General features: G+C 47.3%; 1 protein-coding gene across 1 annotated transcript; it reads right to left on the bottom strand.

Annotated features, from left to right (window-relative positions):
- Positions 1-80: 80 nt before the first annotated feature.
- Positions 81-26313, bottom strand: LOC142893629 (liprin-alpha-3-like). The gene is made up of 32 exons (XM_076034409.1): positions 25987-26313; positions 19852-20639; positions 15658-15759; positions 14277-14441; positions 13578-13652; positions 13388-13447; positions 13025-13153; positions 11735-11827; positions 11175-11227; positions 10970-11063; positions 10737-10871; positions 10560-10643; positions 10293-10424; positions 10138-10200; positions 9904-9983; positions 9449-9635; positions 8698-8891; positions 8346-8589; positions 8115-8254; positions 7888-8036; positions 7297-7393; positions 6589-6670; positions 5414-5614; positions 5249-5311; positions 4775-4801; positions 3197-3372; positions 3000-3097; positions 2733-2908; positions 2267-2335; positions 1747-1909; positions 264-332; positions 81-137 (listed from the first exon to the last, which is right to left on the bottom strand). Exons 2-31 carry the CDS (start codon positions 20221-20223, stop codon positions 280-282), a joined length of 3756 nt encoding a protein of 1251 aa, XP_075890524.1. The 5' UTR covers positions 20224-20639; positions 25987-26313; the 3' UTR covers positions 81-137; positions 264-279.
- Positions 26314-26346: the final 33 nt, after the last annotated feature.

Below are 26346 nucleotides of genomic sequence, written 5' to 3' on the forward strand. Positions count from 1 at the left end.
TGGTCATCTTTTTTGAGTCGTTAAAAAAAAAATATCCTGGCGCTGCTTTTATTTTTTTCCCTTTCAGAAATATGATTCCCCCCCCCCCTTCTCTTTCTCTCTCTCTTCTGGTGAGGTTGAAGAAGGGATATTCTTTTCTGCGGAAACAGGGGAAGAGAAAAGACACTTCATTAAGTCCTGTATGGGTGAGATGTTTGAAATGGCGTTCACACGAGCTATTTATAGCCACACATATGACAGCCAGAGGGGGAAGCTTTTCTCACCTAGTGTGCTTATCTTTTAGCAGGAATAGGTTCTCACAGACCCCGACTCTCCTCTTGGTCCAGAATTCACTGTCATGGAGAAAGACAATCAGCAGAAACATGAAACCTCCTAAACGCACTGCAGGCTTTTTCTTTTCTTTTGTATTTTTTTTTAATTACAGCATTTTAAAATTTGACTTTCTGTTATCTCTTCGCAAGAATGATGTTTAAGTTTGAAATTAAAGGCCCAATATGTAAAGTGTACAAGAATATACTGTTCTAAAATTCAACAGTAAACATTTTATGTGCTATTAAAAATAATATTGAGTCCATATTGTGCCGTGTGTATGTACAGTATCTCAAAATCACAATTTCAGATCTCAGATATTTCTGATGAAAAAAAAAAAAACGAGTTCAAGTGTTGGTCTCTTTATTAAGCAAAAGACAAAATCTCACAACACTGTGTCCTTAGATAATTTCCGGTTCAATTAACAGCACTGCATTTTCTCTCACGCTGGCACGAAGATGATTCTTTCTATATTTTCCCCCAAATGACAGGTTACAGTCCCGGCTACCTGCTACCTGCTTTAGTGAAGTCTTTGTTCAAAAAAAATAAGAAATGTCCTTCCTTTGTGCTAAGCCACTGCATTCAGCAAGCAGACACACATGAATGGAATTAATTTCCCTCGGGACGCCTTGGAAAGAATAAACACAAATCGATGACAAACTGTGGAGAATCACGTTGCCTGGGATTCCGAACATTTTTGTCGAGCCACGATTCCACATTCACTGAATTTTTCTGGCTATTCATAGCCGACGGAGGCAAACTTCCTGGGCTACGTTCAGAGTTCCTGACAGCGCGAGTGTTCCACCTGTATTACATGAGTGTGGTAGCCGGCAGAAAAATGTGTCAGATAAACAAACTGTCGGCGTGACACTGTATGTTCGCTCCCCCCATACGTAGCGCAACTGCCACAGACGCTTGATATACTTGTGCTATAACTTTTCATGATGCTATTCCGACGTGTAAATAGTGGACTGAAACAAAAGAAGTGGGCACACAGATAAAAGAAACACACTGTTTATGCTTAGAGGTTTGTGAACAAGTGTCACCTAGCATGCTAAGGTTGCCCAAGCTAATGGAATTGCGGTTTGTTTATCTTTATGCATGATGAAATGTTGTCTGTTTGTCAGTAAAGAGGTAATAGATGGTGAATAAAGAAGAAGAAGAAGAAGAAGAAGAAGAAAAAGAAGAAGAAGAAGAAGAAGAAGAAGAAGAAGAAGAAGAAGAAGAAGAAGAAGAAGAAGAAGAAGGAGAAGGAGAAGAAGAAGAAGAAGAAGAAGAAGAAGAAGAAGAAGAAGAAGAAGAAGACATGTTGTGTTTCACTGATTTTGACAGGTTAGCATTTGTCCCACGCAGTAAGTACACTGCACTGAAGTGAAATGCATTTAGGTAACACTACACAGAAAAAAAAAAGGAAAATGTCGACGGTGTGAGCCCAACCTTCACTCTGGACCTTCCTCAGGGTCACAGAGGGCGTCGAGATGGCCGAGGCACGGAAGTTGGCAGGTAACGTTTCCGAGGAGTCGGAGGTCACGCCACGGAGGTCCTTCTCCCTGAACATCTTCCTCCAGGAGGGTGAGCGTGTGAAGGTCTTGGTGCCGTCCTGTCGGGAGGTGGCGAAATGACACTGGTGATGGCGCCGAAGAGCAGAGCACCCGCTGTCTTGTGGTGCTTTGTGAGGTGATGTTTGCACAAAGCCATGTTTGTTGTGATAGAAGGCCGCAGTCGCATTGTTTTTAGTCGGGGATGCTGCAACTCAGCAATTAGTCAGTGTGTAAACACAGCTGACGCCACTTTGCTACGATTGCAGCCAGTAGTAGCGCAAGAGCCGATGACTCGTCCACGTTTATTGCCGAGTTACCAAAGAATGTCCCAAATTTCAAATCACACTTTGTCATACAAGGAAATAGAGACTTTTTTTTTTTTCAATGAGTGTTGGCCAACAGGCCGTGCTTCGTACCTCATCTGGCCTTCGCTCTGTTCCCATCGAGATGAGAGCGTTGTACTCCTTCTCCAGTAGCTGCCTTGCCTGCAAAACAAAGAGTGATTTCAGGACGTTTGGACATTCATTTTTGGGGGGAGATTAAAGGCACTTTCACACCTGGGCTGCAAAATATCGCATTCATTTGATTTGTGTCTGGTTTAGCTTTGCGTCACGGGGCAGCACTGCGGCGACGAGACTCTCGAGTTGACTTGATCTTTTTCGCCACTCAAGCTCTCAACCACCATCCAGCCCGCTTGGCCAGGCGGTCTTGTCTTGGTTGTTTCACTCAGCATCAGGGTGCAGTTGTTGGGTTCACGCACACACAAACATAGCAAGCTAAAGCGGAACCGCCCACTTGGTTTAGCATGGAGTCACTCTCGGAGATTGAGATTGAGAAATGCAGAATTCCACTGCAGGTTGACGCTGCTGTGCTGGGAGGTACCTGTGTGTTCTGATTGGGTATCTGGAGCAGCAGGGCCAGGTCGGTGTAGTCGAAGGTGTCATCCAGCGCCAGGAGGGCCCCGTGCACTCCGCTCTCCAGCAGGTTGTCGGCAAACTCTTTCAGGCCGATGGACTGCACCCAGCACATCACTCGCTCGTTGGACCAAACCATGACATCTACAGGGTGTGGCCCCAGAGAGGAAGTGTCAATTCAAATACTGTTTGCTGGAGTTTGACTCTTTCCAAGATGATTTTTTTAAATCCCTACCCTGGTTCTGATGCTGGCTGTCATCCCTCCTCCTCTCCAGCTCCTTCCTGTCATAGTTTAAGCGCTTCAAGCACATGATTCCGTAGTGCAGACTCACCCTGTACACATTAGAAAATACATTTTTGACAGTCTTATTTCAAAGGACAAGCGGTTGGAGGTAACGGAGAAGGAGGAACACATGGGTCTTGAGTTCAGACCTGTGGAAACTGTCCACCATTTTCAACTGGCCCCTCAGCTCTTTCTTGGTCAGGTGGTCCAACATGCGAGCGTCCACCAGTGACTCCATGAAGTAGGAGCGGTACTGGGGCAGACCCAGACTGGGCAGCCATTCGTTCCCCACCCATTCATGATTCATGTCCCCATAGGCCAGAATCTGGAGGGGGGAAAGTGGGTGTAAACATCCAGGACAATTAACACAAGTTAAACGCATGATGTTGTTCATCAAATGTTCTTCCATTTTCTTCTAATGCATCCTTCCTTTGTGATGTCACAAAGAGCTCTGAAACCTGTCCCACTTTGGTGGCAAGACCACCTTGATTTTGTCCCTTTCAAAAACATATCAGTGCAGACATTAAGGCCTTCCAGTTCAATTCCATTTGGATCATTGGTTGGTAATGTGACACTGCTCCAATGAAGATCGGTATGAAAAGATCTTGGTAATATCAAACAAACTCATTTGCTGATTTAACCATTTAAACCAGGGGTGGGCAAACATTTGGGCCACAATGGGTTCTAAAATCTGACAGTGGGGCCGGAGCAGGAGCAGATGAATAGATATCATTGGATACGTAGAAAGCAAAAACGTTACAAGCGTTACAACAAAATATGTCTTTGAAGCCCCACAGTATTTAGTTGTTTATTGAAATGACTCTTACAACAGAAAATAATCATCAAATACAGCTTATGACTTACTTACTATTCATATCATTTCTTCAAGTTTGGTGGGCCAGACTAAATAGCAGGCCAAAGTTTACCCATGCCTGATTTAAACCAACAAAAACCAGCAACTGCCAATTTCTCACAAATACAAATTGCCGTTCAAATTTTCCATCTGACTCAATACTTTGTGTTAACCTATGAAGAATTGTCAAGGTAAACATCCTGCCACTGCAGGCTACTGTTGCGATCCCATTTGTTTGCGTGGGACGGCTCTGTTGTTTGCCTCGGCACGGCTGTAACAACTGAGTCACGTCGTAAAAATCAAGACGTATTCCCGAAATTCATGCTAGTCCACAACAACAAACAGATGCGAGCTCATCTTCACATTCTACCTATCTACAAATCTTCATTTTTCATCCCAGACTCTGAACAATTCATTATCTCAAGAACTACGCTGCTGACGCATTGGTGAACCTTTAGCACGTTTAGAGAGGTGAAGAGAAATCAGGGAAATAAGAGAGAGAGAGAGAGAGAGGAAGAGAGAGAGAAGGAGCGAGAGAGAGAGAGAGAGAGAGAGAGAGAGGAAGAGAGAGAGAAGGAGAGAGAGAGAGGAGAGAGAGAGAGAGAGAGAGAGAGAGAGAGAGAGAGAGAGGGAGAGAGAGAGAGAGAGAGAGAGAGAGAGAGAGAGAGAGAGAGTTGCAGGGGTTGTTGTCACCAAGCTGAAAGAGGTGTCATCGCCTACTGTGACATCAGAAAAGGATTTTTCCCTGAACCACGTGTTCAGTCAAGACATTTAAGGAAGGGACTTTTCTCATCTCTGACCAGACAAAACTGGCAAATGCAACGTCTGATCGCCACATGGCGCTAGATTGCATGACGAGGCGAGCGAAACTCACCTGGTCCCAGCTGAACTCCTTCTGCTCCTTGTTGTTTCAGGCAAAGACAAGCAGGAAAGAAAAACAAGGACAGACAGATGCACAAGAGAGGGAAAGATCACCGGAGGGGTAGTGTGTGTGTGTGTGTGGTGGTGATGGGGGTGTGTCATATGGTGGATGGGGAGAGAGTCGGAGAGGAAGAGGGGGCAGAAAAGGGAAGAGTTTTGTTAGTGAGTGAGAATTAGTCGGAAAAAATATCACATTGAAACAGATTTTTAGGGAATAGTGAGGGAAAGGTGTAGCCAAACATGCCTAATCAGAGACAAAGAAAAAGAAAACAAAAAGCTGATTAATATGATATATTTAATCACTATTAAAGATTAAGCTGTCAGATATATATATATATTTTAAAAAGTGTTATCTGGCAAATAAAGTTGTCAAGTGATTTAAAATTAAATATGAGGCTATTTCAGACTTCAGAAATTCTCTTCTTACTGGCTTGGTGGCGGCAGTGAGCGACTCCATCTCGGCGTGTGTCATCCAAATGTTACTGGTCGACTGCGACGACAGAAAAAAGGAAGAAGAAAAAAAAGCGACGTCAGCACATTTTCTGTGACGTGTTCGACCGTGATTGATGAAGCGCGGGTGTCTGAGGCTCACCGAGCGGGTGCTGGCGGGCGCCGACGGGCTGGTCAGGGAGACCATTTCCTGGATGGCCAGGCGGAGTTTGAGCCTGTGAAGGGGGTTGCTGATGCCGATCTCCCGCTGGATCTCCGTGTCCGACAGGTTGGCCATGATGGCGCCGCTTTTCACGTTGGCCCGACACGCCGCCACGTACCAGGCCGGCATCCCCACCCACAGCTGGTGCAACGGGGGAGAGGGGCAACAGTGGCGATGAAGTGAGCGGAAGAAAGCTACACTGTCCACACCTCAGACTCAAAGGACCACTGTGTTGTTCATCTACCACAGAATTAGAGTTTCAAAAACAATGTTTGATGATGTATTGACTTGTGACAGGCAGAGTGCTCCCCGGTGACGCTGACACAGCCTCCTCTGCTGGCCTGCTATAGGACGATACCTCTCGGTTGCCTGCCCGGCACACTCTCAGCAGACCATGCCTGTCTGCTGCCTTGCTTCGCTACTGTCTCTTCTTTTCCTCCTTGCCTCCTCTAACAACATCTTGTTCGTGCTCCCTATGGAGCCTCAGCCATAAGAGACACAGGGGCGAGTAGCGAGCTAGCTGGAAGTACAACCTTAAAGCCATCACTGCTGTTACACGTACTGTACTATCAAGATTATTCCCACATGGGAGTTTTTCCTTGCCATGGCTTGGCTAGAAGAGCCAATGGTCTAGACTTGCTCCGCATGTAGAGTTGGTGATGATTTGGCGCAATACAAATGAGGCTGAACTGTGCCAATGATGTGAATAACCTTCGTATTAAACATCCACGAATCACAGAGACATTCAGTTTAGGGTAGAAAAAAAAAGATCGCTCTGGAAGCCCAGTGAGGAAGATTTACAAGGATCTGCTGGTGTAACACAAAACAGAAAATACTTCCACATGATGTAGTCCCCAAAAAACAAATCTATTGTGTTTTCATTCACCGAGAAGCTTTTTTTTGGGGCGGCCATATTCAACAGCAGTCTGGGTTCTGTATCTGGTGATGCTTTTGTGATTTCACCTCACAGCTCGTTACGCAGCCTGCCAGTCTGACCATGAACGATAAATAAACAGCTTTTATCATTACTTTGCAGTAGGAGCCACCGGCCACCAGGTGCTGCAACTAAATCCTGTGCGCTCTCGCCTTCAACGGCGACATGCATGCAGACGTACCTCCAGCCAGGTCACAACCGTGGGGCCGTCCCAGGAGGCGAAGGGCAGGCCCTGGCGGCAGGCTTCCTCCAGCAGGTCGTGTCTGAGGAAAGTGGGTCAGAATTTAGCGCGGACGTATTTGTTTGGACTTGTGTTTTGGCTCGCAACTCCGTCAGCTTTAATTAATAACAGATAAAAATAACAATAACATTGGCAGAGCTCCAAATGCTATAAAAGGATGATGCCCTGGTTAGTATCGTGTCTTAGGAATGAGACTCACTGTGCCAGCTGGTGGCACGGTGAAAAGTGTCCAGTGCAGCTAGAGTTCTGTCTTCATGCAACCAAGCCCTGGTACAGTGAGCGAGTGTGCACTGTGCCTGCCAGTCACTCTGTAGGTTGCATGTCTGAAACGGCTGCCGACAGTTCTAAATTGCAATTGCCATGGTTACAGCCTGTTTATGCCGTAGACCGGCGTGACACACATACGGATATAGATGACCCGCCAGAGCAGCTCCGGCAGAAGCTGGCAGCGCGTTTGCTGTGAGAAAAGTATATTCAAACACACAAACCCCAAACATCGGGCACAACACAGACTGCGTTTCAGTTTCAGGCAACATTTTCACCGAATCGGATCTCAGCTTTACATGAAGTCCAAAGTGTGCGTTCTAACCCGGCCTGGGCAGCAGCGAGGATAAAACCAGTGTGGACTGTAGGAGAAGAATGTCTTACTTCTTTTTGCTACGCCGATCCTTCTCCACTGTCCCAGTGCCCATTTTGGTCAGGCCCAGTGGGTCAGCGGAGCCAAGGTCATCGGAGGGCGTCGAGGCTGGAGAGTTGGAAAGGTCAACATAACAACGGCGGTTATAGTTTTCCTGCTATCCACCACATCTACAACTCAAAACACGAGCAAAGTAAATACACGAGGCGACCACCAGGGGGCTTGTTCAGGCGACCAACTCCAGCTGGGCTGATGAAGATGTGACATGCTGCTCCACTCTCCACCACTACCAATCAAACTACCCAAACCCCTCAACTCTCCACCTGCACCTGCTGTTTCAGCCCCACCCCAGCATTCACCTGCAGCCTCTGCAATTCTGTGAGTTTTCCTCACCGTTCCTCATGATCTCAGTTAAACCTATCAGGAGGCTCCTTGTTTTCTCTTCACTCTCCCATGACCACACTGCTAACCTGCTGCTGCTGCAGGGAGTGATGAGGGCGGAGCCTCTGGAACATAGATTTTGCAATAATTCTGCAATAAACATTTTGATCCTTCCTGAATTCGTCTGCCTGAACTTCCTGCCTGGCGGTTTGCACACCCACCCAGTGAGGCGGACTCCCGTCCCGGCGCGCCCATCCTCCCCTTTTCCTTCTTGCCAAAAAGCCGGCCGATGGACGACTTGATGCTTTTCTTTTTGCTGGCTTTGTGGAGCGAATCCTGGCTGGCAGTGGTGACGCCGTCAGCAGACAGACTGGGGGAACACGAAGGCATCGTCATTTAAAAAACCACAGACGTAGACAAGATCCACCAATGGGGGTCACGGACGCACCTGCGGAACTCGCGGTGGTCGTCCAGCCCCGCCCCCGGGTGGGTGTGTGTCATTCTGTCCAGTCGCAGGGCTCGAGGGACGGGCGGAGGGGTGGAGTCGATCAGGGCCAGCGCTCGGCATTCCTCGCCATCTTTGCTGTTCTGCAAGTCCCCACACAAAAGCAGGGTTTTTTTTTCACAGAACTGGGAAAAACACCTCTGAGGTGAAACGTGCGACTCGGCTGCTGAGAACCTGTCTGTCGGTCTCCCTGGCAGGGGAGTGAGGCAGGCGGGGGGTGGAATGTCCAGAACTCGGGGGCGAGGGGGAGGCCAGGGTGGAGGAGGTGATGGAGGGGGTCATGTATCCTCTCCCCACGCTGTCCCGCCCACCCAGCGAGGAGGGAGGTAAGGGGGAGGCGTCCAGGGCCACGCTGCTGACCCGGCTCTCGATCTCCTCGGCCCTCAGCTCGGTGCTCTCCTTCTCCTCCTGGATCAGCCTGAGAGGAGAGACCACGTGACCGGGGGCAGGGGGTTACTCACAAATGGGGGCTCCTGAAATTAAAGAGATTTAAAAACAACAAACAAACAAAAAAAATGAAACCCACTTAATCTCCTTGTTGATGGCCTCCAGTTGCTCCTGCAGCATGATGGCCAGGGTCTGGACGTCCGTCTGGCCGCTGGGGGAGAGCAGCTCGGAGCCGAACAGAGTCTCCCGCTCTTCATCCTCGTCCGAGCAGCTGCCCTCCATGCCGCCCTCGAAGCCTGGACCCATCATGGTGCCGCTGTCCCAGTCCACATACTGGGGGAGACACGCAAAGTGAAAGAAGACGCAGGAAACTGTCACTACTAAAAAAAAAAAGTGGCTATTTCACATATGCTGGAAGACTTCCCTGTGCTGATTTTCTAAGAGTCACACTCACTTGGGAGTTGAATGGATTTATCTAAATGTTCCACTGCTTCTTATCAGCACCAGCATGTCAGTGTTTTGCGACACCGTAGATAAGCCAGCTCTTTATCGTATATTGCTAGACAGATATTTTTACTTCCATTACGTCTGCTCATTCTGCCTCATTCCTTCACTGTTTGTTTGTCAACACCACAATGTTTCAGTGCTCCATCAAAGTTTCAGCAAAGTTTCCCGCCTGCGGTGAACCGACATCCACTTTATGTGTTTGAACTCATTGTTCGTGACCATCCTTTACGTGTCGTATGTAATTATTTGGACCCAGCGAGTTGCTGCTTGTCAGTGGGTGAAACTGTGGCAACGTGCTATTTATATCTAAAATGTAAAAAAAGAATCAGATCGCAGAAGACTTCGCTTCATCTCCATCATCCTGGGCGTCAGAGGATCCGCACCTTGTTGCCGTCGTCCCTCTGAGACCCCCAGCGGCCGCGGTGGGGGCGCCTGACCACGACGCCGCTGGAGGAGCTGCCGTAGCCGGAAGGCAGCGAGCCTCCGCCCTGGGGATACCGCAGCTCCGAGGAGCTGCCGGGGAGAGACCTCCGGAAAAGGGTGGAGGGGAGCGAGCTGACGCTGCCCGACCTGTGACCACATGCAGAATATTCACAATGTTAAAAAAAAAAAAAAAAAAAAACGGAAGAAAAAATAGGAGTGTATGAAAGGAGCACACAAACAAATATTTGTCATCCAGAACAACAGCCTCTAGGGGGAGTTTAAATATCTAAAAGAAAGGGAAAACAACAGCCAACAACAGGGTGTGTATACTTAATATTCTCCTGGGAAACACTGTTTTTGTGTGTTTGATTTTTGAAAAAAAACTCCCTAAAATATTCAGTGCGTTGCATCTAACCTGGAATAGGAAGAGCCAGGCCTTCCTCTCAGCTGATCCAGTTCCAGTTGGATCCTCTCCAGCTCAGCAAGGAGCTGCTCCTGAAACACGGAGCGGAAAGGACTATTTTTAGATTCTTTTTTTTCTCACAGGTGGAACATCTAGTCTCCTTGTTTTATGGAAAATGTCTCAGAACATTTAGGACCAACAACAACAACAACAACAACAACAACAACAACAAACACCCATGAATACCTTATTCGCTATAAGGTCATCTTGTATTTTCTTCATATTGGACAGTTCCTCTGAGAGAGCATTCTGGCGGAGGTACACACAAATAAATACATTTAATGACCAAAAAAAACCCAACAAAACAAAACATAACAACTTCTGATTTCTCCTGCAGCCACCTTATCCTCCAGTGCAGCCATCCTCTCCTTGAGGTGGAGCTGCAGCCTCTCGTTGGACTCGGACAGTAGCTTGTCCACCGTGTCCGAGAGGCGTTTGTTGTGCTCGTCATTCATCTTCTCCCTCTGCCTCGCCTGTAAAAAGCAAGAGTCCAAGTGGAAGAAGAAGAAAAAGAGTGAGAAGAGAGTGAGGGTTAGGGTCAAGAGGAGAGATGAGGGGAACCAAAAGCAATTCATTTTTTTAGACAAATACAAAAAGGTCAACATTACCCTCTGCAGCTCTTGATTCTTTTCCTCCAGCTGAGCCTCCATTTGTCGTAGTCGCTCCTCAAAGTTGCCGTGACGCTCCTCGGCCTGGTTTAGAGGGAACAGGGCCGTGTTAAAGGTCGTGCTCCGGGATTTAATCAGAGCCATTCATGCACAGGCAGGCAGGCAGGCAAGCGCCACCTTGTTCAGGGCAGCCACTCTCTGGGCCAGCTGGGCCTCGATCTCAGGCAGCGTCTCGGCCCTCTGCAGGGTCTGCTGGAGCTTCTGCTTGGCTTCATCCAGCCGTTCCTGCAGCTGTCTGTTCTTCTCCTCGCTCTGCACATCGTTGGAGAGAGAGAGAGAGAAAATAAAATAAAACCACGCACAGGTCAGAGCTCTCGGGCTGTTTAAAAGAGCGGGACTCTCTGAGGCACCTGTCTGTGCAGCGACTCCTTGCTGGCCAGCTCGTTCTCCAGCTTGTCTTTGATATCGTGGAGGGAGGTCGCCTCCCTCTGGGCGCTGAGGTACCTGCAATTCGGCAGCATTGAACGTTAGAAGCACGCTGATAAATACTTCACTGGAAATGCAACATAATTTAACATAACAGCAGGACGACAGCAGTGAATTAATGACGGTCACCTGCGCTCCAGTGTTGTGATCCTTTCCTCCATGTCCTCCCTTTGGCAGAGAGCCTGTGCACAGCAGAAATGATCAGTTGGCTTTATTCCAGATTTATTTTTTGAAGCTCTCATATGAACTTCCCTTTTTTTTGAGATGTTAATTTTTCATTCCTGATTCCAGTCCAACAGCCTCGTACAATTAATTACCACACAAAAACCCCAAAATTAATTAGCTGCCTGAGGGATGCTGAGCATGTTTAAAAATCAGAAACGAGGCTGCAGCCGTTGTCACTAGCCTGGGAGGAGTATTCTGCCCTTTGTGACATCACGTACTGTCATCAGACATCTATGAGCTGAATTTAGAAAACATGGAACCCGCTTTCGGATCCGGATAAAAGGTGATTGTATCTGAATCTGAATTGAACTTGCAGAGCATTTGAATAAACAAAACAACAATTTCTAAACCAAGACTTGAAATGTCAAATTTTTCAACTTGTGGTCAGTTCTAATTTTTGGAGTGGAAACTGCAGCAGCTCATGGTTTTGGCCATGGAGAGATTAGCAGATTAGCCCCACAGACCTCTTTCACTTCCCTTTGGAGTTTCTGATTGGCCTCCTCCGACTTGGTCACCTCCCTCCTGGCGGCGGCAAGCTGTTCCTCTATTTCCCCAACCTGAGAGTGGAGCGCAGAGGGACGTGATGACACAGATTGAGCCAGTGTGAGTCACTGCTAACCACCAAGGCACCGAGTGTAAATAGACACGGCAGTGATTCATGTTGTAGCCGCGTGTCAGGTCAGTGGAAGACATAATGAGACGGATTGACTTGATGACACATTTGTCAGACAACACATGTCACAGAATGTCTATCCTCACATTTGGATATATCTTTATATATTTATAGTGTAGGAATTAGCAGAAAATCAATGAAATTATTGTTTTTTTCAACCCCATATGTGGGTGCAGTTATCTAAGCAGCCACAAGAGGGAACAAAGAGACCAAAAGAGCAACCACTCCCTAATAATCTGCCAGAGACACTGGCGGAATTGATCCGGGTTACACAGATCCCCAGAAAACATCTCCTATTTAGCCCCATGTTTACAGCATGCACATAAAATGCTGGGCGTTGGTTTACTTTACTCCAAAAGAAACTGAGGCTGTGCTGGACCTTATAGAGACCAAAACCAAGGTGGTCTCATCACATATAAGATCATTTCATGTGATGCACATATTAGAAAGCAGATAAACAACAACCAGAGAGAATTTTCTCTTCCTTTAGGAGTTCATTGTTAGGCTTGATACATAATATCTTTAAAAACACTGGTAACATGAATAGCTTAAAGAAAACAGGGATGATATGTGTTATCCTAGCCTCATGGCATTTAAATAATTAGTAGTAGTTCTTTAAACAATGTAAACAATGACAAAAAAGAAATACTACTAATTATTTGGCCAAAATGTACAAGAGGAATGGTCCAATGATTTTTTTTACAGGTTTCGGTCAGTCGTGCACTTCGAGATTTCCCCACTCAGCTCTTTTCTGCAACAACATACTCATGTTTGCAAAGTGACAACAGAAGACAGCGCAAACAACATTTTTTCCTCAAAACCAAAAAATGTACACTGCCTAATTACTGCCTGATTAAAATGGGCTGCCATGGCTGCACACTCGTTACCTAGTTAGCAGGTAATGATGTTAACTAGCATGCTAGTACCTTTACCTCAAGTCCAGTGCTTCACCACTGAGATTGTGAAACGTCACTGAATTTCTGGACCACTTTGAATGTACACAGCAGTGTGTTTTTGACCTTCTCTTCGGTTCGAACGCGCTGAGAAGAGGCGTTGTCACGGACAGGAAGTCCGCTCTCACCTGCCGGCACATGAGGGCCAGCCTCTCCCTCAGCTGGGAGAGTTCGGCTCTCTGGCGCTCGATCTCGCCCTCCCGCTGTCGCTCCAGCTCGCTGTCCTCCAGGCCAGAGGAGGGACCGTTGGGAAGCCGCTGGAACGAAGGAACAAAACACGGACACAGGACGAAGGCGGTGAGGAGAAACGATCGTCTGGGATCAAGAGCGCGTGACTGGAAGCGGACACACATGACAGGAGGATGAGGTACGACCTACTACTGGTGAAAATCACACTACCACCATGGGACCCATACATCTACGTTTCTACGGACGCTAACACATATACAAAAAAAACAACTGGAACCAACATGCATAAAGCCCTCCCTTACATCTTTCCCGCCGTCCACCCCTTGCTGACGTCTTTTAATTTGGTCTCTTAAAGAGATTACCTGGAAAGGGGGAGACAAAATGGGCAAACAGACGATACAAATGAATGTTGTTTTTTTTTTGCTTGTTCCTCTTCACACCAAACATCCTTGCATCCTGGAGGCTCAAGGAATCGTCGGTGCTGAATTTTACCTCTTGCGAAGAAGCTGCCAGTTGATCCTCCAACATGGAGACGCGTTCAAGGGCCACGCGGAGCCTCTCACGGACCTGTGGAGAGAAAAGCCAGCTTGAGCTCATAAAGTCAAGGCACAGCATCGGCGAAGCAAGGACCAAAACTGCAAAGTGCCTGTAAAGCTTTAAAGCCCCCCCTCAAACGTTTAAAAGGAATTCTATCAAATCTCTGACCTGTTAGTGAACTTCCATGACATGGGAAGGGTTTACCAGTTTTGATTGATACATTCTATTTCTTATTGCAAAGTATCTGCGGCGACACACAGTTATGATTATGATGATGTCACAAGGTGACAACACCTCCAATCAGGTCTTTATGCTACTTTCTGAGACCATCTCAAAGCTGCCTCTTCTAAACATGTGGAAGGTCCAAAAGGCTTCAGTTTAGCAGGTGGCTAAAACCTGCTCTTTTCACTGGAGGCTGTAAACAGCGGGTTAAATGCCCCCTCCCCCCCACCCCCCGAGGTGAAAAGGAACTTGATAAGATAATAAGATTTGATAACACTCCATATAATCTGGTCATTTGATTACTTGATTTTCATCACACACAACCACCCCTTGTTCCCTCGAGATCAAAGGAATATCAATAACATTCATCAAAGCTACTTGGTCTTGACTTTATAAAACCCATCACTACGACACTGACGCAGCTTGACTCGCCTTTTCATCCAGAGCCTTGTGGTGCTCGAACAGAGACTTAAGGGCCTTGAGCACCTCCACCTCACTGGAGACCCCCGCCGGCGACTGGGCTTGTCTTTTCACCACAGTCATCCTCAAACTGCGCTCATGGCGAGACACCAGACACTCCAGGTGTTCCAGCAGCAGCTGGAGGAGCGAGAGGGAGAAGGGAAGCTTGGAGTTTGTAAAATCAGGACAGGAGACGGCGAATAAAACATAACATGAGCCTGGTTTACTTCTTGATGTGAATTTGAAAGTTTTTTTAAAAAAAAAAACAAAAAAAACAAAACAAGAGAAAATATGAGTGTGTCTCCTTCAAGTAAGACGTTGTCTAACATAAGACAACATGTAAAATAAAGTGCAAGAGACGAGGAAGCTACAAACTGGATATCACTGACTGTACATAAAGATGGAATAAGCTTCTGGTTTCAAAAAGGAGGCCAATATGGAAGTGGCTTGGCCAGAAGAAAGTGCTTAAATAGGCTCAATTGTACTTGTTGTTTAATTTGGTCTCATTTCAAGTAAAAATGGACATAAGGTTGTGGCCATGGCTCCAGTTTAGTAGCCACATTCCAATCTCAGTTCACTTCCGGAACCACCTACATCCAAATATGTAATCTTCCTGCTTTCAAGACAAACGGGAAACTCAAGATGGCGCCGACTGTGAGACCGGTCTCTAGGCCTCAGAACAGGTATGTGCAAACGTCAGGACGTCACCGTGACGCAGCCCATCTTTATATACAGTCATATATATATATATACAGCTGGAAACAGCAGTAGTCGTCATGGAAACAGCAGTAGTCGTCATGGCAACGTACAACTTGACTGTTCAGGATATGGATGTATCTAGAGATGTTTTCCCATGTTTTTCCACGGTTAAGACAAGGAAAGTTTTGTTTTTTCCCATATGAGGTTTGGGACGTTTGTGTTGTCGTTGTCAAGCAGAAACCGGAAAGACAACGTTGGCGTAAAATTTACAAATCTACCAGGTGGGGTTTTGTTTGATTTGGATCAGTCTAGTCAAAACCCCCCATCAAGCAAGCGTGAGTCGGTTTACGGGAGACGCAAAACAGGGCGTCGTGAAAGACGGAGAAGACAAAACGATTTGGGGAGCTTTTAAAAGGGGCCGACGGTGAGACAAGACGAGAAGAGAAGATGTGGACACAGGAAGGAGTGACAGAGAAAGACAGGAGAGAGAGAGAGACGTGCAGAAAGAAAATGGGGGGAAGGAGAGGTGGCAGTGGGTGGAAAGGGGGAGAAAACGGCAGCAACACTCTCACACCCACACAGCCACAATGGGTGAGGAGGATAACACGCTGCCTGTTGGAGCGCTAATAAGCAAAATGGCCGCTAAACATCTTACCCGCGTGTTGTTCCTCTCCGCCTTGAGCTCGGCGATCTCCTCCTCCCTCTCCAGGAGCTGCTCCCGGCAAACGTTCAGCTCTTTAGTCAACACAGCAAACTCCTGCGGAGCACACGCAAGACGCGTTCAGGGCCGCGCAGACAAACCTCTTGGAAAAAAATCATAACAATAACGAAAAACATATGTAGTTTTCTTAGCCACGGTGGCCTCCGAACGGCTTTTTTTCTGAACTGGTTCACGGGAATGAATAAATAAACAAATAAAATAAATTCAGTCCTGAACAAGGTTTTTTTTTTCAGCCAAGCTGCTAGAATAATGAAATATAATCGTCCGCTGAGGATATACGATGGCACGCATGAGCCTTCCAGAAACACGATCGGCAGCGCACCTGCGACCACGAGGGCAGGAAACCGTGCATGATGTAAACCTGCATAATAATCATGTAAATCACTGACACAGTTTCCATCAGCGGCTCCCGCTGCCGCCTGCTCAGCCTCCTCTGTGGAGCAGCATTCATGGACGGATTACATCACACCATTACACAATGGGTCTGCATTGGGAGGCACAGGAGGACCCACCCCCCCACCCCCACCCACCGCCCTACCCTACCCCCCCAACACACACACACACAAACACACAGCACCATCACCCCCCACCATCACCACCAGCACCCACCCCAAAAACCCTCCAACACAACACCAAATTTGCAGAGCGAATGGGGATGCAACTCCTGCAAAAAAAATAGGAACAGGCAGGGGGGCACAGGTCGCATTTTAGTGAAAGCAGCAGCTAGGACAGTTTGTGGTTGGTGCTTCTTCACCGTCCGGGCATCAGGCTTGGAGGCAGGTGTTGTCTAAAGAACCAATCGGGCAACAGTGTGAGAGTGTCAAGTGCCCAACCTGTGAACACAACTTATGTCACTGACTGATGTGTCTCTTGTGACCGCAACATTGTAAAACACACTGTATTAGCCCTAGCTTTGGCAATTAGCTTTATTTTTATTAGCTTGATGAGACCAAAGTTGGCATTAGACGTCTCACTGGTGACATTTGCAAATATCAGCTGGGGTGAAATGGATTAGAACAAACGTGTAAGATTTAAGTTTGATAAAATCACTAAAACATGTTGTTGTTTTCATCTAATGCTAAACATTTACACTTGCAAAAAGAGGGTCTGCTTGAGGGGAGGCGGTCATATTGTGGATCTGCTCAGGTTTCCATCAATTCATCTGACATCTCAGCTGGTTGGAAAAAAAAAGTGAATTCTAGAGTTGTGAAGTACTTTGCTTTTCTTACCTTTAGAAATCTGCTAAATCTGACAAAAGGGGCCTTAAAATCGACACTGTGATGGCCATTTGAGGCTTAGAAGCTTTATAATAAAATGGCAGATTGAAAAAAAGTATAAAAATAAAACACAGAAGACGAGAGAGAGAGATGCACGCAGATGGTGACACAGTGGGTCCGTTGGCTTTTGGCCCTTGTGGGAGTCTTACTTGTTTGGAGAGGGGTCAGCTTCTCAGCTGGCTTCCCTTGTGGCTCTCTAGTTTCTGCTCCCTTCCTGTATATCCTTACACTCGCCTCTATTTGTCCAACTGAACACTTGCTAAGATGCTAATCTAGATCTAATTCACTCATACAGATATTCAATTATAAACACCAGTGCCGTCCACAATTTTTCAATTATTGGCTGAATGGTTGTTTCCTCTTGATTAATTCTAGACTCTTTAATGTCTTCAAATTGAGTTTTTGGAAAAAAAAAAAAAAAAAAACATTTCAGACTTTAGGGGTTTGTCACTTCTGTCCGCCCTCCTTAATTAAAACAAAGCAGCAGCTGTGTGTCGACCTGAAGATCCAATGATTTACAGGGGTCTATTCAAGAGCAAAAAACAATGTAAAAAAAGTAACAGAAACAGATATAATGACAAAGTGACACAACATTAAAATAAAATAAAGAAATATAAAGAAAAAGAACAACGGCAATTGTTCCTATGACTGTCCAGGCTCACTATAATTCTCTAATTCTCCTCTCACATTAATATCTTAAAAATGTTACGCTGTGTTTTGAATGCAAAAAGCGCAAAAGGCTTTGAACCTTTGGCAGGCGTTTATCTCAAACCTCAACCAGAAACCTGATGTGACTGGATTTGATGAATTTGCACTCGCACATTTTAGAAACTGGCAAAAAATAAATAAATAAATAAATAAATGATACATAAAAGGACGACCCATCTGCTGCTGAAAAACGTGACAGCCTATCAGGCAGACTGAAAACACCAGGTTAACAGCTGGCACTGTGTCCTCATGAAAAAAACCCAAAACAAAACAGACAGTAACAACTGCTGATGAGCAACCAGTTCTGAGAAAGACATATACTGAAATTTAAAGGCCCAATGCGTAAAATTTAGTGCCACCTAATAGTCAGAAAGGATTTTTTTTTTTCTCCTGCCAAACTACAAAAGTGTCCTGTTGACAAATAAAGTTAGTGACCTGATCAAACAGAAAAAAAAAACGTACTCCCGAAGGTGAGGCACGCTGGCCCTTTAAGCTCAGGCCAGAAACAAATACGAACTCCTGACATCATTAATCATCCAATGACGTAATGGTCAGAAGAACGTTATAAAACCTGATGGCATTAAAATGAAAAGAGACTCAATTAAAGTTTAGAGTCCCTCTGAAGAGCTGGAACACGAACCCAGAACCCTCTGCATCAGTTGGAGCAGCGCTAACTCTGAAGAGGCAGACAAGGAAGTATTTAGTGTTCACTTTCAAGCTGCGTCTCGCCGCGCGAACTGTCACTGCTTTCAAATGACACACACTCGGGAGCAGGCACACCCGCTCGCACACACTGGTGGGTGACGCCGCTCTTTGAACGACGCTAGTCTTCAGGGGGAGGCTTAACGCACTTGAAAAATCTGACAACATACACGTTTTTTTTTTCTCCCCCCCACATCTCTCCTGAAGTAGCAGGGATGCAATGGGATCGTCAAGATGACAAAAGTGCCTCAGCGTCCTCGCGGACGTTCAATTTGTCTTCTGGTCTTCTGCTTTTATCGGCTGTGGGGCAGCAGGGTGGAGGAACGCAGGGGCACTACAGGTGCCATCATCACCTTGCGTGCCACTTGACTTTTGCCCACCTCTCGCATCCACATAGTCGTCGCGATGTAGAACCGAGAGAGAAAGCATGAGACTGCATGAGTGGAAGCGGTTGGGTCAGGAAACTGGGAGGAAGAAAAGACGCTGCCGGCGATCAAACACGCTGCCGACTTTAGGTTTTCGTCAACATCATAGAATTCGAACTGCAAGTAGTGTTCCTTCACAAACACTGACCTGCACCTTTTCTCAGGCATACTTAGAAATCCCAGTCAGTTTCGTACCACAGACTGTTTAGCAGGTATGATGATACAGTTTGGTGGTGGTGTATTTGCTATCAGTGCCATATCAAATAAAAACAGAGCCAGTACTGCTGATACCAACACCAATACTGACACTTTTGAATTTGGGCGTGTCATCAGATTTTGTCAATCGGAAATAATTTTTATGACCTGTTTTTATTCTTGTGGATTATTCATTTGTTAAATACGCAGGACACAGTTTGGGTAAAGCCTTTGAGAAGCTGCACTTCATAAAGGGCGACACAGTGGCACAGTGATTAGTGCTGCTGCCTCCCAGCAAGAAGGTTGTGGGTTCGATTCCGGGCCTGGGGCCTTTCTGTGTAAAGTTAGCATGTCTCTCTATGTGACCCTGCCATGAACTGGTGTCCAGGGTGTCACACTGCCTTCGCCCTATGACAGCAGGGATAGCCTCCAACCCCCAAACCCCTGAGATCAGGAAGTAGTGGGTATTGAAAATGGATGGATGGACAATCATGTCTTGGAATGACGTAAAAATATTTTATTCAAAGTTATCCGCAACTCTTTCTTTTAAATGTAATAATCAATATATAGAAATACAAAATCTAGACTCAAATCTATGCAAATGCTAAAAAATGTTATCAATTTGATAACACTGCGATCAATCGATACTGATAACAATGCTAATATCGATATTTGGAGCGATACGAGCACCACTACTACGATGTTTAGACATTGTTGCATCTCTATTAGATAGTATTATTTCCCAATGCGTATGCAGATGTGAGCGCACACACACACACACACACACACACACACACACAGTGACACACACAGAGCCGTACCTGCGGCAGGGCGATGGACAGCTGCCTCTGAAGGGACTCCTTCTCGTGTCCGAGCTCTCGGAGGCGGAGTTGGGCCGTGCCCAGGCTGTCCTGGGTCTCCCTCAGGTTCTCCAGCAGCCTCTCCCTCTCCGTCAGCATGTTGACCATCAAGGACTCCAGGTTGCCGGTGCTGCCCCCTTCGTCTCCTCCTCCTCCGCTTCCCCCGCCTCCTCCTCCTCCTCCGCCTCCTCTGGGGTCCCTCCCGCTGAAGCCGCCTCCTCCCATGTTGCCGCCGGGCCCTCCGACTCCCGCCCCGGCGGGTGAGGAGGGTCCGCCGCCCGTCCCGCTTCGCCCATCCTCGGATATGGTGGGCATCACCTCGCACATCATCATGAGACCGCGGAGTGTGTGCGTGAGCCGGTTTACTGAAGAATGCTGAGCAGCAGGTTGTGCGAGGAAACAAAAAGTCTCTCTTCGTGCCTCTAAGTTTGGATTTTTTGTTTGTTTTTCGAGCACAAAATAAAAATATTTACATCTTCAGGGTTCAAAAATAGATCTCGTTCCTTTGGTCTGCATAATCGCAAGCTGCTTATTGCCTTTTAAACTCCTTCCCAGTGCAGCGTTCACCACTTGTCTTCCTTCACCAAGCCCCAACCTGCATGGCAGTTGGTCAGAACTGTGCTCGTGTTATGCAAGGCGACGAGGTGTCTGCCGTGGCCTGGCAAAAGGGCGAAGAAAGGGATGGAGGAGGGCTGAAGCTCCTCAATCGTGTCCACGAGGCTGACTTCTCAAATCACGAGGGACGGGAGCTGAAAAAGAGAACAGGCGTTGCATTAGATGCCCCTCAATAAACTCCACTGTAAGTTGGAAGGAGCGAGAAACCAGGGGGCCGAACGGCTGCTTTGGAGCAACGGCAACAACAGAAACGACAGCAGATCAGCAGAAATGTGTCAGAATTGTAGGATGAGTCATCATAACACCTTTTTGCATGAATGTTTAGAACCTCTGATTATTGCACATTAATTAGAGATGGATTTGAGCTGCTTTCATGCAACCTTGTCTTGGTGGGTCAATTTGAAAAATCTTGCCATGACCTCAGTCTGATTTTTCTATTCTTTCCATTCCAAGACTTTGGCTTTTTTTGAGGGGAAGATTTTGAAAATGTGACCAGGAGGATTGAAAATAGTCTTCTTCGATTTGTGCTGGGATAAATGCAGCCTCAAGGCCAGTCCACGTCAATAAATAGTAACTATAAAGATTAGCATCAATACTGTCAGCTCCAAGGAGACAACAGATTCTACGCTGCAACAAGTGCAGCGCCAACAAATATGGGAGCAGAGAGACTCATCTGGGACACAATCAGGCTCCGCCTCCGTGTTTTAAACTAGAAATGTTACATTTATCAATAGATAACAGCAGAGTTATACTATCTGGCACTGCTCGGAGGAAGTTTGGAATCATATCTAAGCTCTTATTTATTAAATCATACTGTAATTTGTAAAGTAACACTAATATCTGGTGTGAAGCTTTATCTGTATCTCAATTGCTGTCTTGCGGCCAACAGGATGCTATCTCATCTTGCAAGTGCAAGCCAATCAAGTTTGGTTGGATCTGCAGTCATTTAAAGGAGGCACAGAATGTCCATGTTTAAATGTGTAGTTTTCCTTCCAGACTGAATTGGTGCAGCCTCAAGCGAGTCATTGTCCTTAAAAAAAAAAAAAATCTTTATAAGCAGCATAGCCTTCTGGTAAGCTTCCTGCTAAGCGTTACGCTGTGTCCAACGTATATTTTCCTTCATGTGAGACCTTTACAGTCACATTTAACTGCATCACACTTGTGGCCCACAAACAGGAAATGTTGAAGATTAAAGGCAGTTGGCATTACTGAGCTGCTTTCCTGTTTGCTGCCTTTCATATTACTCCTTATTTAAACACTGTAATGGCTGGTATTGTACTGTTTGGACTATGCCAATGTTAGCAGCAGGCATATTTAGATCAGTGTAATACAAGAGAAAATGATGACCTTCTTTGTCTGGCTAAAATCACTTATTAATTTAAGCAGTGTTGTCCAGTGTGCAGGTCCCAGTATCAGTGGAAACAATCAGTATCAATGGGAGTGAGTGGACATCCTGGGACCAGAGGTTTGTGCTTGTGTTAGAGACCTGCTACAGACACTTAACTAGATCTGCAACTGTGTTTCCCAAAACCTCAGTTGTGTCTAACAAATGATGATAAAAATAAAAAAAAACAGACAAGAAAATGTAGTTCTGTTCTTCACCACTGGTGGAATAATTACTGTATTTCCTGATAGGGTTCTGTTGAAGAAGTTGGAGCAAGTGATCACAACTGCAGTTCCTTATGTATTTACTTCTTTATCTCCTTCAGTTTAAAGACGGAAACCTACAATGGCCTCGGATTATTGGAAATTGTGCATTTTACAGTCAGGTGTGCCATTGAATTATTAACAGTTAAAGGGAAAAAACACATTTGGGTGCAAAATTGTACATGAGACAACTGGCTAAACAGGATCAGACTTAAAGGGATCGTTCTGGCAAATTCACTTAGTGCCATAATCCTGGTAGTCGTAGGAGTAGGTACATTCCCTTTAATTATCAGTGGCTGCATTCTGAAAACATCACATACACTATTCAAATACACATTGTTTTCTGTTCTTAATGTCAATGTGTCTTGTCTCTTGATGGGAATTGTACGAATGTGTTTTGTGAGCCCGGTCAAAGAAAGAATTCTGTCACCATTTGGGACAGACAATAAAGCGTTTTTATTTATCTATCTATCAAATACACAATCCAACAACTCTAAAACACTCTTGTGGACAAGTTGTGACCTGCACATTCACCAGAATTTGGTCAAATCCTCGTCGGAGTGACACGGTGACACCTCAGGTTTTTGGGCACAAATAAATCAGCTTCTTGGTTTTGGTTGGTTCAAAAAAATCTTCACCATCATCACTGTTCACCAAAGTCCAGCACGATTGGATGTCGCTTCTTTCCAACTAATGTGCTGTTTTGATGACGGGCGTTGCTGTATTAAACATGCTTTTGAAATCACTCCGCCCAGCATGTCTGTCTGGAATGCAGTTCCCACAATGCATTTGTCTTGAAAAACAACTCTGTCTTTTAATGTTACATTATTTTTTTCATATGGTAGTGGATGTGCAGGTCCCAACGTGTCCGCAAGGGCGATTTGGAGTTGTTGAATTTTGCATTTGATGATGTTCGAGGGAGAGAGAGCTGTGCCGCTCCACTGGCGTTACCGTTACACTGTGAAGTCGCAAAAATGACAAATCTTGAAAGTCCTATCCCTTTGTGATGTCACAAATGGCACCGATAACAAGTTTAGTAACAATACCAGCAACTGCCTCCGCGGAGCCCTGATTTTTTTTCATCTCCATCAAAACACGTGGAATATCCAGCAGTCAGATTCAGTTTTAGCAGGAAGCTAAACCCCTAATCATTTAGCAGGAGGCTGAAAACAGAGGGCTAAATGAAATGGAATAAATCCCAAATGCCCAAATAGATCCCAAATGGGTAGAATGTGGGGCCTTTAAGTCTTAGCAAGCACAATGAGAGCAAAGGAAACAATCTGGGCAAACTACACAGCTGCACTGTTTGTCCTGAAACAAAGAATCTTTAAAAGACGCGTGCACGCACGCACACACACACGCACGCACGCACACACACACACACACACACGCACGCACACAAAGTCTGCCAGCCAGTGAAGCTCTGCCAGTCACCGCTGTTTCCTGCTTGCAGTTTTCCTCACATTCCCTTGGACCAAGAAGAAGATGGAGAAGAAGATGAAGATGAGCGCAGCCTCCAGCTGCTGATCCTGCCCTCCTCACCACCTTCCTCACCACCTTCCTCATTGCCCTCCTCATCGCCCACCGTCTAATTGGCAAAGCTGTTAGAGGGTGGCGGAACACGAGAACGAGCGGTCAGATCAGAAGAGGCCTCAGAGCCTCGGGGTCGGAACGGATCGCAGCAGGAGGCCGAGGAAGAGGAAGAGGAAAAGGAAGAGGAGGAGGTCATTGTTGTCGTGTTGCAACAATTACGCAGCAGCGTTGTGAGGCGGAAAACACACAGGAACCTCGGGGGGCTTCGGGGGTTGTGGGGGGACAAGGCCAAAGAGTCAGCTGATGAGCTGCGAGGTCACATGACCAGGGAAAACTTGGGACAGGAAGGGAGGCGAAGGTGCAACACGCGTCAAGTTCATCAGCGGCGGAGAGGATGGCGTGTTGGACAGACAGACTGACAGAGAGAGAGACAGGCAAACAGACAGGCAGAGAGACAGGCAGACAGACAGACAGAAAGAAAGACAGACTGACAGACAGAGAGACAGGCAGACAGACTGACAGGAAGAAAGACAGACCAACATACAGACAGATTCAGGCACAGATAGGAAGAAAGACTGAAAGAAAGACAGACTGACAGACAAGCAGACAAACTGACAGAGAAAAAGACACAAAGAAAGACAGACTGACAAGCAGGCAGGCAGGCAGGCAGGCAGCAAGTGAGCAGTGGAGTCACCACACCAGTAGGCCTGCCGCTGCAACCCTGAGCACATGTGGGTGTTTTTACATTGTAATTGCCAACATCCTCATTATGACTATCATCCTCCTCATCCTCATCAGCATCATCATCCTCATCCTCATTATTATAATCTCACTGTTTCATCAGTGGGAACCTGCTGCCTCGCGAGCCGCTCCTCGCCTGATGTCTGGCACGGGGAGCGGACGGGCTCGCGCGCTTCCTGCCGACCATTAGCTGGCGCTCCGCTTCGATAACGCACGCCACGCCACGCCACGCCACGCCACGCACGTACGCACGCATCCTAAACGTTTGGCGTTTTAAGGGGTGGAAGCGGCGCATCTGCATGCAGCGACTGAACAATGAAGGAAACGGAACCGCGCCATGCAAACCTCCGCCCGAATCAGACCTACCTCCGCTTCCCGATGCACGGACGTATGGAAAGGAAGGAGGGAGGGGGAGAGGAGGAGGAGGAAGGAGGGGAGGGAGGGAAGGAGGGGAGGTTTTCGATGGCGGCGCGCACGGGCACGCGCGCAGATCTACATTCTTATACTTTGAGGCGGGGGGTTTAGAGGGGGGACAGGAAAAAGACAGCAGCGTGAGTGTGTGTTGGAGCGATTAGCTAGTCAGTGCGCGTGCGAGCGGACGTGGACGCGAGGTGAAGAAATAAATAAACAAATAAATAAAACGAGAGAGGGGGGGGGGAAAACTGCTGCCGCTCGGCTGATTTGGGGGAAGCGGCGTCTGAGTCCGTCAGTCGGTCAGCAGTCAGGAGGGGCCAGAAAGAAAAGGGAACGCTGCACATTTCCCCCTACACACACACACACACACACACACACACACACACACACACACACACTAATAGCTTTCTCAGACATCCGAGAATCTCTCTCTCTCTCTCTCTCTCTCTCTCTCTCTCTCTCTCTCTCTCTCTCTCGCTCTTACACACACACGCGCACGCTCACGGCTCTGACGGAGGCCTGACGGTTGGCTGGCTGCAGGCGAACCGCGCACGCTCACGCACGACGCTCGGGACTTTTAACAGGCCGTAAATTGACAGCAACAAATAAGCTTCCGGCCTTCCGGACGTGAATTCTCGCTGGATGTGATGCCTCCTTGCAAACCCCCCGCCCGCCTCTCTCTCTCTTTCCATATACCTCCGGGTTTAAGTCATCACCCTCCCCTCCCCTCCCCCCAACTGTATGGGCAACGGGAGCGAGCGTGCCCCCCCACCCCCCCTCCCAACGCACCTGTCAATGCCTGGCGGTGAGACGGGCATCGGCCAAAGAAAACGGCCCGTAGGTCTAATCAAGCCTGTGTACTCGCGCGCGCGCGCGCGCGCGCGCGCACACACACACACACACACACACACACCCTCGTCCACTGTTACACACGCACCTGCACGTACACACCGGACGAAACCGCACGCCAATCCCCGACAAACACGAACGATTTCACGCACGCACGCGCACGCCCATTCGTTACATTATCGGCGCGTGCAGGCCGGTCCGCAGCTCCTTCCTTCCTCCTCCTCTTCCTCCTCTCGCCGCCCGTCAACGGCTGAAAACTGGGTTGCGACGCGGGGCGGCGTGAAGTTGCATCCTTACCACAGTCATCGCGGGGAGCCCACCGTGTCCATGTTGGATGTCAGACGTCCCCCCCCTCCTGCTGCTGCTACTCCTCCTCCTCCTCCTCCTCCTCCCCTTCACGTCCATCGCATCTCGCCGACCTGTCGCCTCCTCTTGGCCCAGCCGGCGCAGCAACGCATCCGAATCCGAATCTTGAGTTCTTCGCCTCCTTCAACGGACTCACGCGGAGATGAATCTCTCTATTTTCTCCCTCGCTTCCTCTCCTCTCCCCTTCCTCCCTGCTGCTTCCCACATGTAAACGGCGGAGAGAGGTGGTGATGGTGGGGGGTTGGAGGAGGGGTGGTGGCTGTTGAAGGGGGAGGATGGGAGGGGGGCGGG

Source organism: Nelusetta ayraudi, unplaced genomic scaffold (assembly GCF_046127955.1).
Source record: "Nelusetta ayraudi isolate G7.1 ecotype Tasmania unplaced genomic scaffold, CSIRO-AGI_Nayr_v1 ptg000042l, whole genome shotgun sequence".
Taxonomy (NCBI): Eukaryota; Metazoa; Chordata; class Actinopteri; order Tetraodontiformes; family Monacanthidae; genus Nelusetta; species Nelusetta ayraudi.

Bases quoted from the DNA above. Each gene is read 5' to 3' on its own strand.
- LOC142893629 (XM_076034409.1), bottom strand. From the start codon at position 20,223: ATGATGATGTGCGAGGTGATGCCCACCATATCCGAGGATGGGCGAAGC. The intron at 11,828-13,024 runs GTGAGAGCGGAC...CTCCACTCTCAG, and splicing joins TGGCCCTCATGTGCCGGCAG to GTTGGGGAAATAGAGGAACA. The intron at 9,984-10,137 runs GTATTCATGGGT...TCCGTGTTTCAG, and splicing joins ATGACCTTATAGCGAATAAG to GAGCAGCTCCTTGCTGAGCT.